Source organism: Pteropus alecto, unplaced genomic scaffold (genome assembly GCF_000325575.1).
Source record: "Pteropus alecto unplaced genomic scaffold, ASM32557v1 scaffold725, whole genome shotgun sequence".
NCBI lineage: Eukaryota > Metazoa > Chordata > Mammalia > Chiroptera > Pteropodidae > Pteropus > Pteropus alecto.
This window is the reverse complement of record NW_006436637.1, coordinates 440,432-456,877: the sequence shown is the minus strand read 5'-3', so window position 1 is coordinate 456,877 and position 16,446 is coordinate 440,432. Positions and strand designations below refer to the sequence as shown.

Sequence of the window (16,446 nt, the reverse complement as noted above, 5' to 3'; positions counted from 1 at the left end):
ACACACACCCCCCACACCCCCCCACACACACAACCTACTCACCCCAAGCTGTTAGGAATTGTGGTTTTTTTCTTCCATGAGACTGAATTTTACAACAAATGCTTTTATTAGCAATTACTCTATGAATTGGCTTTTTTTCAAATGCTTAAACTGATCTCTGCCATTAAATCTAATAGTTCATTTTGTAAATAACTTGGCCAAAAGCTAGAAATGATGCATATTAGGAAAAAATATATAAAAATGTTCATTTACAAATGTTTTCAGTGCTGACATTTGTAGTGAAAGTACTTTTTCTCTACTCTAGGGTCCTAGAAATAAAACATCACCATGGCTACAGAAATCGGTTCTCCTCCTCGTTTTTTCCATATGCCAAGGTTCCAACACCAGGCACCTCGACAACTGTTTTATAAGCGACCTGATTTTGCACAGCAGCAAGCAATGCAGCAACTTACCTTTGATGGAAAACGAATGAGAAAAGCAGTAAACCGAAAAACTATAGACTATAATCCGTCTGTAATTAAGTATTTAGAGGTAAGTCCAGTTCATCTGCTTCAGGTGACCAAACTTTGGTATTTTAAAAAGGGGGAAGTTTTAAAAATGCAGGATAATAAATATATCTGTGCTTCTTGAATTTGTGGGATTTCAGATGAGGCTAATCACCAGTACTTTTTTTTTTAATCTCTGCATGAATCATCTTCACAAAAATTATTACAGTTAGACTCCAGTTTAGAAATAGGCTTTGTTCTAAAGGTTCACAACAAGCCTCAGAAGAGGATACTTTACTCCCTAGGACAGTCTTAAAATACTTGTTAAACCCATAGTGTATGTGAAATGTTAAAAGATTGCCGACGTAGGACCATTTCCATGAGAACATGTTTATAGAAGAGCGACTTTGCATGTCCAGGACACTGGTGCTAGGAACAAGGGACTCCCCAAGTACCTGGTAGTAGTAGGTAGCTTTTATTGTTAGGGAAAAGGGGTCTGCTTGAGAGTTGAGTACCTACCATAGCCCTACAGAGTGAAAGCAACTCTGAGATGGCAAATAAAGGTAGAGTAGGGGTTTGCCTAAACAAACCTTTATCAGCTCAGCATTTTTCCCTTTTGAGTTCTTTGTTTACTTGTCTTCACCTAGGAATTAGCCTCTGTGATTTGCTTTTCATCAGTAATTCTTATTATTTTAACTGGATTTTGATCTTCTCTGGTTTCCTATGAAGAAAAATGGTCTTTTTTTCATTACCTGAGATGTGTTGTTGAAGACCTATTAGTATATTGGGCATGATTAGTATGTTGTGGGCACATAGGAGAAAAAGATTCAGTGGTAAAGACAGAGCTAGGCTTTTCCATGTATTTCATTTGGAAAACTAGACTAGGAAAGTTTGAGAGGAATTAAGAAAATCAAGGGCAAGATATGAAGAATTGTTTAGTGCTGAGGATTTTGAAAGAATTGGGAATGTCTCTGTACCCCTTACCTTTTTCCTTTTATTAAGGTATATATGGTCAGTGAGATTGTGTCGGGGTCAACAGCAGCATCGTGGATGATTGGTTGGGAATAATGTGAGTAAAGAGAAGAGGGAAGTTCTAAACAATGTCAGTAGGATAAGAGACCAACTATTATGTATGTTTTAAGACATAACAAAAGTTTTAATTCTGTTTTTTCCCCATGTAATAACAGCTTACATTTTGTTAATATTTACTTTAGTTTCATGTTGAATGCAATTAGACCATATATCAATTGATTCATTAATTTATTTTTAACAGAATAGAATATGGCAAAGAGACCAGAGAGATATGCGGGCAATTCAGCCTGATGCAGGTTATTATAATGACGTAAGTATAAGATATGTCGTACTAGCTTACTATACAACCTCTTTGCTTGGACATTTGAACCTAAAAATATGTGATTTGAAATTCAAACATGGATATTCATCTTTACATTTTTATAATTAAAATATTCCTAAAGAGATAATGTATCTGTGTAAACCATGGGTTATTTTTTTATCTCAACTTAAATTTTCCTTTTAATCTAATGATGGGTGAACTTTTGATTTGCGGCTTAAAGCAACAGTGTCCAACAAAAGTCTGTGTAACAGGAAAGTTAATTTTAAATTTAACTTATTGTGAACATGTTTAATCATGTTATTTTTGAGATATAATTAGGGGAATGTACTTGATTTTGTTGTTTGTTTAGTAATAATTGGCATTTAACTTTACTGTTTGTCAGTTTTCTTAATTAATATAGATGAATTGTAATTATTATAGTTTTTTGAAAGTCCTATGTAGTCCTGAATTTGTCTTTCAATGTTGAAATAGTAACTTTGCCATTTGCCATGTTTCTAGTTTATGCCCTATGCATAATCAGGAGTTCTTAAAATGCTTTTTTTTTTTTTTTTTAACAGCTCGTCCCACCTATAGGGATGTTGAATAATCCTATGAATGCAGTAACAACAAAATTTGTTCGAACATCAACAAATAAAGTAAAGTGTCCTGTGTTTGTTGTTAGAGTAAGTATTCTGTTGGATATTTTTAGAAAAATTAATCCTGAATTAGTCTGCAAATATATTTAACAGAATAAAGAAAATTAAACATTATTTTAAATGTATAACTGGGATAAAAATCAGTGTATTGCTAATAGTTTTATTCTCAAATACTCATCCACTATATCCACATTTTAGTAAGATATTACTTATGGATTGTTTTCTTCATGTTGCAATTTTCATAGAATTCCTTCTGAGCTGGCCATAGTTGTATATTTTGACATGTCTCAGACTTCCTTTTGAATAGGAATACTTTTGTTGCTGTTTAGAAAGCAGCATCTCAAGGTATATGAAAAGGTGTTATTAGGAAGGAAAATACCTGAGAAGAGCTGAAGACCAGTGGTAGACCATCACTGTCAGTCCCACGAAGGTACATAGTAGGTATTCAAAACATTTTCACTGAAATTTTAAAAATATACTTTTGAAATAGTACATGGATGTGGTTCAAAATATTGAAATTTGAAGGAGTTTTCAGTAAAAAGCTCCATCTCTGTCTCCCAGGCATCCAGTTAATAGTCCTATAGGTAATAGTATAATCATCTTTTTTGTGATTTGTTAAACAGTGCACATATCGGGTCCAGAAATGTCAGATAGCTAATAGTCAAAGTTGAGCAAATAAAAATTTAAAAAACAATGGGACAGAGAAAAGATAGTAATAGCAAACACTGTGGAAAATGAGCAAAATTAGCGCTCTGATATTAGGGAGTGTGATAGACAGCATAGAGAACTCAGAAGGGCTGGAAGAGATGCTGGTTTGAGCTCCATAAAGATGTTGCAGTCAGTCCGAGGCCTCCTTTTTGCTTTAGAGGCCTAAAGCAATAGAAACATCAATAAAGAAACACTTATTTCAGTGTCTTTTGTGTTAGTAGAACCAACCAGTGTGTAGGATAATTTCATTTGCCATGGAATTTGGTAAAGGGGGGGTATGATGTGCAGCTAATCTTAATATCCTCTTAACACAGAAAACCTTTTTTGAAATGAATAAAATCTGAGCATTCTATATCCTATATCTTAAATGGGTAAATTTCTTTTTTACCTCAAGCTAATAAAGTTTTAAGAGAAATTTGCACATAGTAGAAGTATAGTCCAAATTACAGTGTATTAAGACAAAAACTGGGTCCTGTGTCTACAGTTTGGTTGACTGTTGTATTCACTGGGTTGGGATGCATAGCAGAAAACAAACTGGGAAAGTAGGAGGATTTTATTCATAATAAAAATCATAATCTGCAGGTAAGCAATGAAAAGCCAGACTGTCATCTATATCTGTGTAATTTACCAAATAGTCTTCATTTAATGTAAATTATCCTGCTGTTTCTATAAGCACACTTGTAGTTTTCAACTCTTTGTCACAGGTTTTATTTTGGAAAATAGGATTGTTGTATTGATATTTCATGTATTTATATCTTCTGGGGAAAATGAGTGTGTAATCTATCATAGAGACTTTTGAAAATAAAAAGAAAAATACGATGTGTTTTGAGTTGCTACACATGCTACAGGTTCCCTTCAATATGAAAATCGTGACATTAAAATATTGGTATAGTGTTAGGAAACTATTATATATTTTTTTTCCTGAGAGATCAACGTAAGACTTGTTACTATTCGATACTGTGAATGGAGGAGACCTTTAATAATAACCTTGATATCCTTAAATGTGTACTTACTGTTATGCTGTGTTTTCATAAAACACTGGTAACTTTTCTGCCTGAATTGGTCCATTAGTTTTTATAATAAATGAAATCCTTCAGTCTTTGAGATTTTCTCGTGACTGGACATCTTACTATGTTAGTCTGCCATGCATCTTAGGAAAATGTGGCCTATGCAGATTTTGTTTTGAAATACTCTTTAGAGTGTGTAGGTCTTTGTAACTTAGCAAGGTATTCATAATGCACATACTATTTTTAATTTAGTTAATAATGTAAAGTGTAAGAGTTTTCCTTGTACTGTTAATAAGTTCTTTTTGACAAAGTACTTGCTTATAAATGTGAGCTACACTTAAGTGAAAGTTAGTATTGTCTACTCAATGTTGATTATTGGATATTTTATAAATAAAGACTTTGTGTGTTTTAAAAATGAAGGTTGAGAATTTGTGGACTTGTATAACCTGTCTTTTTTTCTTCTCCAGTGGACTCCAGAAGGAAGACGGTTGGTCACTGGAGCTTCTAGTGGAGAGTTTACTTTGTGGAATGGACTCACTTTCAATTTTGAAACAATATTACAGGTAACAGTAATCTTCAGATGGTAGCTTCTTTCTGTGGTACAGTGAAGAACTTAAGACATAGTAGCTTTATTGGTATTTTAAACTTACAGTTGAACAAATCATTGTTGTGAGTTAATATATGCTCTAAAGCCTTTCATCATATATTCTTGCATATAATGTTTACATATGTTTTATGTTTTTACAGGCTCACGATAGCCCAGTGAGGGCCATGACTTGGTCACATAATGACATGTGGATGTTGACAGCAGACCACGGAGGATATGTGAAATATTGGCAGTCGAACATGAACAACGTCAAGATGTTCCAGGCACATAAGGAGGCGATTAGAGAGGCCAGGTTTATACACAATATACCATTTTCTGTAGTCCCTATTGTCATGGTTAAATTATTCTCTGAGTGTATTCTGGGTGCAGAAATGCATGGGCTCTGTCAGAATCTGGGAAACTTTCTGCACTCTATAAACACAATATTTTTCTTTGTTTTCACACATTCACCATTTTTCTGGCACCTTTCTGAAGTAGTGTTATCCTGGTATCAGCCTTTACAATATGTTAGAGATGTATTGTCTGCCGCATTTTGCACTGGTTTTCTCTTTTCATTTATGGTTAATAATGTGTATACGTTATTCCTTTTTATTACCTACTGTGTAAGACAAGAATATTTCATTCCAAATAAAGAATTCAGTCTTTAATTATACAACTGAATAAAATCTAAAGCCTACCGAAAACACTTTCAGAGTTCACACAAAATACAAGAAAAAAAAGTTTAAGGGAAGACCTGGTTGGCTTGGTTATGCCACGACTTCAAAGGAAAGTATAGTAGGTCTAAAAAACTCTCACAAGTAACTCTGGATGTGGCAAACGTTTATGGATTAATGTATGGGTTCTACAAGCTTTGAAACTGTAAGCAGATTATTGTCAAGAAGACTCTAGGACTTTCTTTTGATTCACTGTTGATAACATCAGTTATGTAAATGTATAATAAGTGGAGTTTAAAATATTTTCAGTTGTATACTTTTGCATATCAATGAGATATGTATAGTAAAACTGGAAAACAAAAGTTTGAAAAACAAGCCTGAAGAATTGCTGCAGCCTCAGAATAAAGCTAAGCAGCATTCTTTATGGTTGTGCCACCCATGTGTGGTAGGAGGTTGACATCTTTATAGAAACATCATCCCTGGCAGTCACCATTTCTACTTTCAGAATCTTAACAAAAGTTGTTTGAAAAACATGTTTCTGCAAAGACTGTGCTGGAGTGTCCTGCCCATACATTGTTTTCACAGTTGGTTCTTTCTTAGTCATAGGATTTTAAAGTTAAAGGGAGTTCTTAGAGTTAGATAAGAAACCTGATGGTCTTTCACCATAGGGAGGAAAATAATGGCTCTCTCCTTTGCAGCAGATTCTTAGGCTTTAAACACAAACCTAAATGTCCCTACGTTAAAGTTTTCATCAAAAGGTGCAACATTTATGGAATAGCTTGCCAGGAAGGTGTAAGTTTTCCATAGGCCTTTTGAATAAATGAGAAACATCATATGTAGGAACGTTTAGTAGCCAGTCTTTTAACTTGCCCAAATTTCTTCAGTATATCATTTCACAAAGAGGCAGAAGCTGATGCGAACTTTTTGAGCAGTATTCCCATGTGATTTAAAATATGTTTACAGGAATATTGCAAAAACAGAATTCATTTAGTTTCTACACTTAAATCAGCTCCATGTTTTCTGTTGTTGCGTAGGAAATATTGTACTGTGGGGAACATGGATAGCATTAGTAGTAGTAATAATACACTTGTAAAGTGCTCTGAATAGTGATGATTGAAAATAAGAAGCAACTGCTCTATTCTTCCTTTGATGAGATGGAATTGTTAGCTGACAACATTCTCTTTAAGGCGTCTTCACTGTTGGATACTTCCCTCTTCTGTTTATAACGCAGCACACTGTTTTTATTTTTCCCTGTCTGAGAAGCACAGATAATCTGTTAAATGCTGACTTCTTTCCCCTGCTGTGTGTCTTCATGTAACAGTTTCTCACCCACGGATAATAAATTTGCTACATGCTCTGATGACGGCACTGTTAGAATCTGGGACTTTCTTCGTTGCCATGAGGAAAGAATTCTCCGAGGTATGTGTACTAACAGTACTGATTGGAATATTTAAATAGGGAAAGCATTTGTGGTTAAATCATCACAATACCACAATGCCAACTTACATCTCCATTCAATTTTCTTAACATAGACACCATCTTAGTCAGGCCTTCAACGAAACCCAAACTCTCTGGTTCATAATCATTTTGTAGGTTTTTACTACTAATTAATATAATCTTTGAATTCTTTGAGCTATAATTAAATACAGGTATTCTTCTTCCCTTTCCCCCAAATTACTTGCTTATCTGTATGCATCTTTTAGGGCTATATTCCTTTTCTTGTCTTGCACCCAGGACACTTTTCTTCAATACACTGACACTATTATTTAGATAACTCACATTCTTCTAGCAGTTTTTTAACGATGTGAATTAACTGAGATATTAATAGCTATACTTCTTAGTATTGCTATTTCTGAAAGCTGGTGGTTTTTCAGTGTATGACATTTGTACTCTATGGCCCATTTGTTACTAAACTTTGGAGGGATTCCTTGTTTATTTTTATTGATTTCATAGTTTAATGTCTGTGAATTGCTCCATATTACAGAAGAAATCTATATTTTTACTTGGATTAGCTTAGTTTTAGACTTTGTAAATTGGGGCTCTTGAAATACCAACACCAACACCATTTATGTGGATTCAGTGGTAGGTAGAGTTAGGAAATTATTGTTTTATATATGCAATACAAACATTGAAACAAACTTTTACACTTCTAATGAAATCTTATTAGTTTATTATTAACTAGGAAGGTAGTTTTCTCCAGTGCTTAATTTGAACCTGTACTGATTGAACCAAGAGTACATTCTACTCCATACTCTTGATTTCAGTATGCCATAAAAGTTACAGCTTCATCTGACACATAAATGCAGGGTGGAAGTATGGGTGCTACAGATATTGGGTGTCAAGAAATTCATACTCAGAATTTCCTTTTTTGTTGAAGAATCAGCAGAGTTGTCTTGGTTGAATTATAAGTTTCTTAAAGCTTTTTAGAACTTTATTTGCAGCATATAGTGTTGATGCTTTCTAGACGAGAAAATAAATGCTCTTGATATTTAACCCATACTTCAAGCTAGTATTTCTTTTAATCACATTTGCTTAAACATCCTCGCCTTGTACATTTTGTGTGGATTCATCCATAGTACTGTATTGTAATACCTATCATATTGAAGGAGTCTATGCATTATGAAGGTCATAATATTGTACAACTTCAGAACTAGATGTAGTCTTTGAAATCATCTAATCTGAGTTTTATGGGTGAGTACCATGATGTAGACATCTTAAATGATACGTTCAGTGTAAAATTAATTCAGAGCCAGGACTAGAATCATATCACTTGACTCCTAGCCACTGCTACACTAAGGTGAATCTTTCTTCACTATCAGTAGAAGTCTTAGCTGTTAAACAGAAATAAGATAAACAACTTTTTCTAGGCTTTGAAATCCTAAGAAATATAGAGGAAATAATAATTTTATTTATTAAAAGCAATTCTATCAAAAACAATTTTACAGTGGGCTAGGACTATAATAACTGTGAAGTTGGGTATAAAACCACTATGCATCTTGGATTAAAAAAAAATCTGTATAATATTTTCAGTCCCAAGTTAAAATGAAGTGTTACTAAATTTTGGTAATGAAACTTTATAAATAGTGCTTAAGAACTTTTTCTCGGAAATTGAGAATGTGAGATATCAACTAGCAGTTAAATATTTTCAAATTTGAGTCCAAGTGAATTTGGATTGAGTTAAGTGGATGCTGAATCATTACGTGTCCTGCCTATAACAAAAAATACACCAATATTATGATATATTGATTAAAAGTTGAATTTTAATTTTTGTATGGAGTTCTTTAAGATTTTACTATGGAAATTGCAAACGTGCAAAAGTATAATGAACTTCCATTATACTTTTAGGATTTATGTTCTAGCTTATGCATGTTTTTTTGCTTTAAAAATATTTCACTTCCTTTATAGTTATGATTTTTTCTTAGTATCTAAGTGAGTATATGACTATTTTAAGCCAAATTAATTATACCACCCACACGGTAGTTCTAATAGCAGATGTGGTATAATAGACAAGTTATTAAACTCCAATTATCCATTTTATGTCATTCCTTCTTTTTCTAAATTTTCTAAATTTTAGAGATGAGTATAAAATAATGAAACCAATGTTGTTATAATTTTCCTGTCCTTCACTTGGTGGGTTGAGGATGAGGGTATAGTGGAACTCCACAATGTCAAACGAATAGGGATAGGACCTTCCAACCTCTGAAATGTCAGTTGCCGTATATGAAGGAATGACGTTCATGTATCCCACGTATACTGTAACATTGACCAGATAAGCATGTCTGCAGCATGTTAATGTTGTGCATCAGACCATCACTTGGGATGAGTATTAAGAAAGTCCAAGAACATTTTAATTAAAGGAGAGCTTTGTGATCATGTGATCTCTTTATCAAAAACCTTTTCAACATCATTCCTAAAAACCAGTCTTCTGTTCACAAACACTTTTAGTGATAGAGTATTCACGACCTCACACAATTCCCTTTTCCAATTTTAGATAGCTCTAATTTTCAGAAAGTTCTTTCCTTATATCACAGATCTGCTTTCTTACAACTTGTTCTGCCTTCTGGAACATGAAAAATTAAGCTTGTACTCTCTTCTACATGGCAGCCCTTTGAATATTTAAAGATAGCTAGTGTGTCTTTTCAATGTAGTCTTTCAGCTGTAAGCACATAGGATCCCTGTGCATGCCAGAAGCCATACTACCATACTGTCAAGTGCAGGATTTATAGTTGCTTTTTGTGTTCCTCCTGAGGTTGTTCTTATGCTTCTTAAAAAAGGAATAAGTTACACAAGAGAAAGTAATCTGTATTTTTAAGATTATAATGAGCATAGATCTATTGTCAGGAGACTTCCTACTCAAAAAGTCATGATGATTGGTCCATAGGTAGGAAAAACACACTTATTGAATATAGTGTAGCATTGAGAAGAACCATGTATATGTCTACCCATATGCAAGTTGTTATAATTTATACACATGTACCCTTTTCTAGTATGAATTACAGCACTCAACATTTGGACTGGGATTAAAATAACATTTAAGTGCCAGGAGTACATGCACCTCTAGATCACTGATGTTTATGTATTTGACTCCAAGTGAAATAAACCCATTAAAATCAATTTATTTAATTAGCACATGTTATACATGCTACCATACCATAGGTAGAAGAAGGCTTTTACAAGTTATGACTCCTAAATTCATGCTTCTTAAAGTTTAGTAGGAAATGTAAAATATTTTCACAAATTTAAGACTTTGGATAACAAGAGGAGTCATGATAGTTTTACAGGTGTAGTTTTATCAGTGTAGAGTTAGAAGCAGATCACTTATGGCTAGCTCAAATGTAAATGAGGAGGGTTGAAAATATGGAATCAGTAAGAACACCCAAGTTAATTTTGGTGAGAAATGTAATACTCTTTAAAAAAATTCAGTCTCCAAGTTTTAGCATACTTGAATTTTGTTTTACCTTCATGATTTTAACAACAATACCTTGCATGTTATACTTACTATGTATCAGCCATGTTCTAAGTACTTTATTTAATCTTTCTAGTAGTCCTATGAGATAAATGTTTGTTTCACATTTTACAGATGAGTAACCAAGGTAAAAAAAAGTTAAGTACACCTTCCCAAGGTCATATATCTTATAAGAGGTGGTGGAGCTAAGATTTGAACCCAGGTTGTTTGGCTCCATAGTTCATTCATACTCTCAGCCACTATGTTAACTGCCTCTTTTATATTTTAAAAGTAACAGCAGCATGGGTGTCTGATAATCAACAATGTTTTCCTGATCTATGATGACAGAATAGTAGAGTGTGTTTAGAAGAGGAGAGGGGTGTGGGTAGAGGGCTCATTTAGGTACTCAAGTTCATTTTACTATTCTTCTTTAAAATTATTCATACAGGTTATAGGTTTTCAGTGTATGACATTTAACAAAAATTTAATCACAATGAGTAGTTCAAACTGCAAATGGGTTATAAGGTACATACTAGGTTATACAAATAGAACACGGACGTAAGACGTTAGACTTATTCAGGAGGTTAAGATCTGTTTTCAGTTTTCAAATATAGCACTCATGGAGAGGAAGTGAACCCCTGAGTACATAAGAGCTTAAGAAAAAGAACATTATTAGTACTTTTGATAAGTCCCTGTATATCCTTTCCTGTTTGCATATGATTGTGGTTTTTAATAAATGAGATCAACTCCCTCTGCAAAGATCTTTTGATTGAGCAGTGTGTGTTTGAACCATGTGAGGACATGTTTACAAAGTCTAACTTCCCAAAGTCTGTGATGCTTTTTATTGGAAATAATTTAACTTACTAAAGTAAAATTGGCAAACTACGTAGTTTATGAAAGGACCTAAGTTATTGTTTTACAAAACATTCCATAAAATCTTCTCTATTCTCTCCAAGATGAAAACCAGAAACATTCAGCTTTCTTTAAAATAGCCTATAACAGAATAACTCCTTCCAGCAACATGGTATGTTTTAAAATTAAAAGCACTTCACGCTCATCTCATTTAATCAACCAGCCAACCATGTGGACCCATTTTACATAGGGGCACCTATTTTCTCTCTGGGGAATATATTTTGAGGAAGAGTTTATTTAAGGCTCTTTTCCCTCTGCTCTCCTAAAAGGAGTGGGTTATAGTAGGTTCTCCTGTGTAAATAATTATCTGAGCATATTATGAGAGGGAAAATGACTTACTATTTACTTCTAAAGTCCATTATTTGAAGAAATTAGTGTAGTAAGGTCCTGAAATACTCATTTTATATGCTGCATTCACATTTTTATAGGTAGATTTTTATATTGGGCTTTCCTCTTTTTATCTCTATACTTGTTTTAAGTATTGTACGTAATATGGCAAAACTTGTTGAAAAAAGATTTGTGGCTTTTTTGGAATGGCAGAGCTGCACACTGCTGTAGTCATGTTCAGTTTTGAGTCAAGAACAATTCCCAGACACTCTTTATATAAGGATTGCAGTTTTTTGACAGTAACAGATTAATGTGATTAATAATTTAGGCAGCTGATTTTCAGAAAGAGCGTTTGTTAAATATAATTGTTTGCTTAATTTATTTTGAGTGAGACTTAAATTTCCATTTGCTGTTCTATTGTAGAGCTTCCCAGCTAATCAGTCTTTGATAGTTTTTAAAGTTAAAATTCAGAGCTTTGGAAAGATGATAAAATTTGATAAATATATAATAGGCTTTTGCTTGTTAGTGGGTAGGTCCTTTAATAAAAGTGTATGATTAAAACATGGTATCATCAAAAGGGAAGTTAAGTACACAACAGATTTTTTTTGGCACTTTTTCCCTTTACTTTTTTATGATATATCAGAAAACCATTTCGAAGTTTGATTTAAATCATATTTCAGGAATTTCTAAGAAGTACCTATAATTCTGTGATCACTTCAGTTATAAAAAGACCAGAATTAGAATTTCTGTTTAAAGGAAGAAATGGTAATTTCTAGGTCATTTATCCTTCTCTACAATTGCTTTCTTAATTTCTCCTCAAAGCAGAATGAAGTCTCTTAAAGCCAATCTGCTGAGCCCTCTCTGTGTTTTTTCACCCTTGAATATACTTCAATATAGTTCTCTTAGAACTTTACCTTGTACATGTAACTTGGATTAGCACTGTGAATTCCATCTGTATTAACTTGCCGATGTTTTTAAATAATGTGTTTCTAGGGAACACCAGGAAGCGGGGCCTGTGGTGCCTTTGGGCAGGGATTGTAGAGCTTCTCCACAGCCCAGTGCACTGCTTTATTATAGCCCTCCCCTGACTACTGCATGCCCCTTGTCTGTAGTTCTGAACTGGCAAAAGTACTGATGTCATGTAAAGTTCCAGTGTACGATACATAGCTTAAAAAGTAGCTAAGATGTTGCTGTTTTGGGACTGTGTACATATTTTTACGTATTTTTCTCCTTTTTAAGTTATCTATTCCAAAGTCGAACCTTGAGCATTCTCTACATCTAGCATCACCATCTCCCTTTGCCTGTCAAAAGTTGTGGGAAATTCCCACTCAATTTCCAGGTTTGTTTTTCAAAGGTAGAAATTATACATATTCTGCCACATTAAAACAATTAGGAGATATTGAGAGAAATCAACATGAATGCAGAACCAAGGAGTACAAAGGTGAGTTCTAGAAACTCCATGCCAGGGATCTCAATATTTTGTTTCTAACAGAAATTTTTATATATCATTAAATGAAAGTAATCTGTGATGCCAGCAGTCATCAAAGGTTAAGCAGGAGTTCTTGGTCCTGTTAAGCCTAATGAATGCTTTTTCTAATGATCGTTTGTAATGTCTGCTCTTCTGAAATGAATTTTATTGATAATTACTGCTGTACATAAAACTTTAAAAGGTGCCAGTGCACACGCATACAGGCTCAGAGAATAAAAATCTTTACAAAATGCTCATTAAGGGACATTACTGCTTCCATCTGAGAACCAGTATTTGGAATAAGTCATGTTAAAACAACCCTATATTTATAGAATTACTGGAAGGGGTCAAGGAGACTGTAGCCAAACTATAGGCAATCTTTTGAACTAATCTTTGGATCATGGTAGAGAATCATGGCATTATAACTGCATGATTGAAAGGTCATTTTCAAAGTAAATTCATTGGATGTTTGTTACCTTTGAGGCAAGTATTCAGAGTGTTGTAGGACCTTTACCTGGCTTCTGTTCTTTTTAACATTTTGTATTAATCAAGATGGCTTGCCTTGCACATTTATAGGTGATTCAAGACTACAAATTCTCCAGATGTCAGGATTCAAGATAATATTAAGATGTTTAACTTTATGAGTAGAAAATATGTAAAATTTTAAATAGAAATAAATGTAAAGTTCTCTACTTAGGTTTCAACCTCAATCTGGAGTTTATTAGATTGATTTATGAGAGTTCATATAAAAAATGATGGTGGGTTTTAGATGATGAGTATGAATTCTTGAGGTCTCATGCCCTCCCCCACTTAGTAAAAATGGATGTTTAGAATGGTGGCATTTAATTATAGAAGGAAGATGATCAGAATGGAGAAGGATCTGGAAATCATGAGAAGAGTAAAGGGAAGTTTAATTTGCAGTTTGGATGAGGGACACTTAAGTTTAGTCATTTTTGTGTATATAAAGGACTTTGAAAGAGTTGGATTAATTGTATATGAGTTTAATTGTATATAGGAATAGGAAGGGTATAGATAGAACATTGTATCTGGATTTAATTACAGAAGTTTGTTCCTGTAGAAAGATAAGAGAATGGGCTGTTGTGTGTGAGCTTTAGGCTTCCCTTTGCTGAAATTGTGCCATGGTTAGTTTGTCAACTGTCAGGCAAACTGTAGAAGATATTCCCTTTTCAGATGAACGGTTTGATTTAATAATAATTAACCTAGATTAAGTTGTCTGTTAGCTGTAGTTTTATGTTTTAGGGCAGACTCAAAAATCTGAAAGTCGAACACGTGGACACATTACAAAAGGTTAAGTGGATAGGATATATTATTACCAACTTCTCCAAAGTTTTTTTTTATTGAGACAAGATCATTTTATTATAACCCTGTTGTTTGAAGTAGTGAAAAGAGCCTCAAAACCACCATAATCTTTTAAAAAATATTTTAAAATATTTATACTTTTAAGTTATACACAGTATATACAGTAAAGTACAGAAATATTAATGTACAATATGATGTGTTTTCATATTTATACACCCTTGTCACTACCATTTAGATCAAGGTACAGAATGTTTTCAACAGTCTAAAGATTCCTTCATGCCTATTTCTCACCTAAGCCTTTTATTAGATAGTTTAGACTTTCAAAAATACTTTCATTATTTTTTTTCTTTTCTCTCCTGTTCTTCAAGTTTATTTTGTTGTTTTGTGTTTTTATCATCTCACTTTCCTTTGTGTAGAGCTGTCTTAATTTCCTTTCATTGATTTGCCTTGGTGCTCTTTTGAAAATAATCTTACTTTTTTCTAATTAGCTTCATTTACTAGTTTTCTGCTTTTAAAAGCAACACAACAAAAGTCAATATATAAAGAAATAGTATTACCTATTATTACAGTCATGGGTAGCTGGGAGCTGGTTGTTAGTCACAATTTTAGCTCTTAGCAGCCAGCCGTATGACACTGGGACAAGTCACATTACTGTATAAAGGGGATTAATTACTGACCTTACTGAGTTGTGAGAATTAATTTGGTTAATATGTGAGAAGCATTTAACTAGTACCTTAAAGAGCATTCAATCAATGTCAGCTAGTATTGTCATTTTCAAAGCTAATTTTAGAGCTGTTTCCTTATATTTGGCCTTTTTAAGGACAAAAATAGGTATTTCAGAAATATATTTTACTTTTTCATTTAAATATTTTTCATCCATTGTCATTAGTTATTACATGTAGCGTATAAATAATGACCACTTGTTTAAACAAAGTTGTCATGATTTTCTAATGTTTTCCAATGTAAAAAATTCAGCACTTAGAATTGACCTTTATGAGATCTCATATGGAGGCATTTAAAGATTTAATTTTAATTGTTAGGTGAATCAAATGTTCAGTGATTTCCCTTTGTGGTCAGGGTACTGTGCTTAGTTCTTTTGCTGATATAATTCATAAGACATGGCCTCGTCCCTTAAACAGCATTTCCAATAATTCCCTAGTTCTTTAATTTTTTCAGATATGGCCAGGTATCATGGTGAACAGGAATGCTGAATACACTGAAAATCAATAGTCTTCACAGCTCATCACACTACAGCACACTGGTCCAGGCTTTGTCATAAGGATAGCATTTATTTTTCGCTGGGGATAAAGAACAGTTTTTTTCCTATTAACCAAATTTAGTCATAATAATAAATTTCTAACTCCATTTAGTAATAAAGTTGCATGGGCTAGTGATAGCTCTGGCAAAATGTCATTTCTCTTTGTCATCTTTGATGAGTAACGTAACCAGCAGTAAGTTAGGGCTCTTGGGGAAAGTGTATTCTATGTATTTTTTGTCAAAATAGACAAGACTTAAATGTAGCCATCTAATGTTACCTGTTTGAGCCTTGTAAAAACCCTCTGTCCCCATCCCATCAAATTGGCCAGCTGACAGCAGACTGGATGGGTGTAACCTAACCTGTTCTATTGCCAAGGTTTTGGTGGAGTTTGTTGCAGGCTGGAAGCTAAAACCCTTCGGTAGGATGTAGCAGATACAGGCTTGACTGATGAAATGATTGTGAGGGGCTGTTAGTAATTAAAGAGCATGGTAAGTTGAGTAATTTCAAAACTTAAACTATCCTTCTTTCTTAAGGTCATATGGAACAGTGCCCAGTTTTAATGTTCTTTATGTAGGCCCTAAATGTTAAATACTTCAAAGTAATGTGTTAATATATTTTTTAAAAATTTATTTATTTATTTTTAAAATTTTTAACACCTACAGTGCCTGGTCTTCCTATGTGGTCTCCCATCCAAGTACTAACCAGGCCCGACCCTGCTTAGTTTCTGAGATCAGACGAGATTGGGCACGTTCGAGGTGGCATGGCCG

The 16,446-nt window shown here is 33.6% G+C and overlaps 1 protein-coding gene and 1 pseudogene across 2 annotated transcripts in view; one reads left to right on the top strand and one right to left on the bottom strand.

Annotated features, from left to right (window-relative positions):
- Positions 1 to 16,446, top strand: part of WDR33 (WD repeat domain 33) — an 84,518-nt gene that overhangs the window by 24,996 nt on the left and 43,076 nt on the right. For both annotated transcript variants that reach the window (XM_006913444.2, XM_015590583.2), the window contains exons 2-7: positions 305 to 531; positions 1,759 to 1,827; positions 2,397 to 2,501; positions 4,657 to 4,752; positions 4,937 to 5,088; positions 6,771 to 6,868. In XM_006913444.2, the coding sequence (XP_006913506.1) occupies positions 328 to 531; positions 1,759 to 1,827; positions 2,397 to 2,501; positions 4,657 to 4,752; positions 4,937 to 5,088; positions 6,771 to 6,868 (724 nt within the window). In that variant the 5' untranslated portion in view covers positions 305 to 327. The remainder of the gene's footprint in view (positions 1 to 304; positions 532 to 1,758; positions 1,828 to 2,396; positions 2,502 to 4,656; positions 4,753 to 4,936; positions 5,089 to 6,770; positions 6,869 to 16,446) is intronic.
- Positions 16,333 to 16,446, bottom strand: LOC112481092 (annotated as a pseudogene).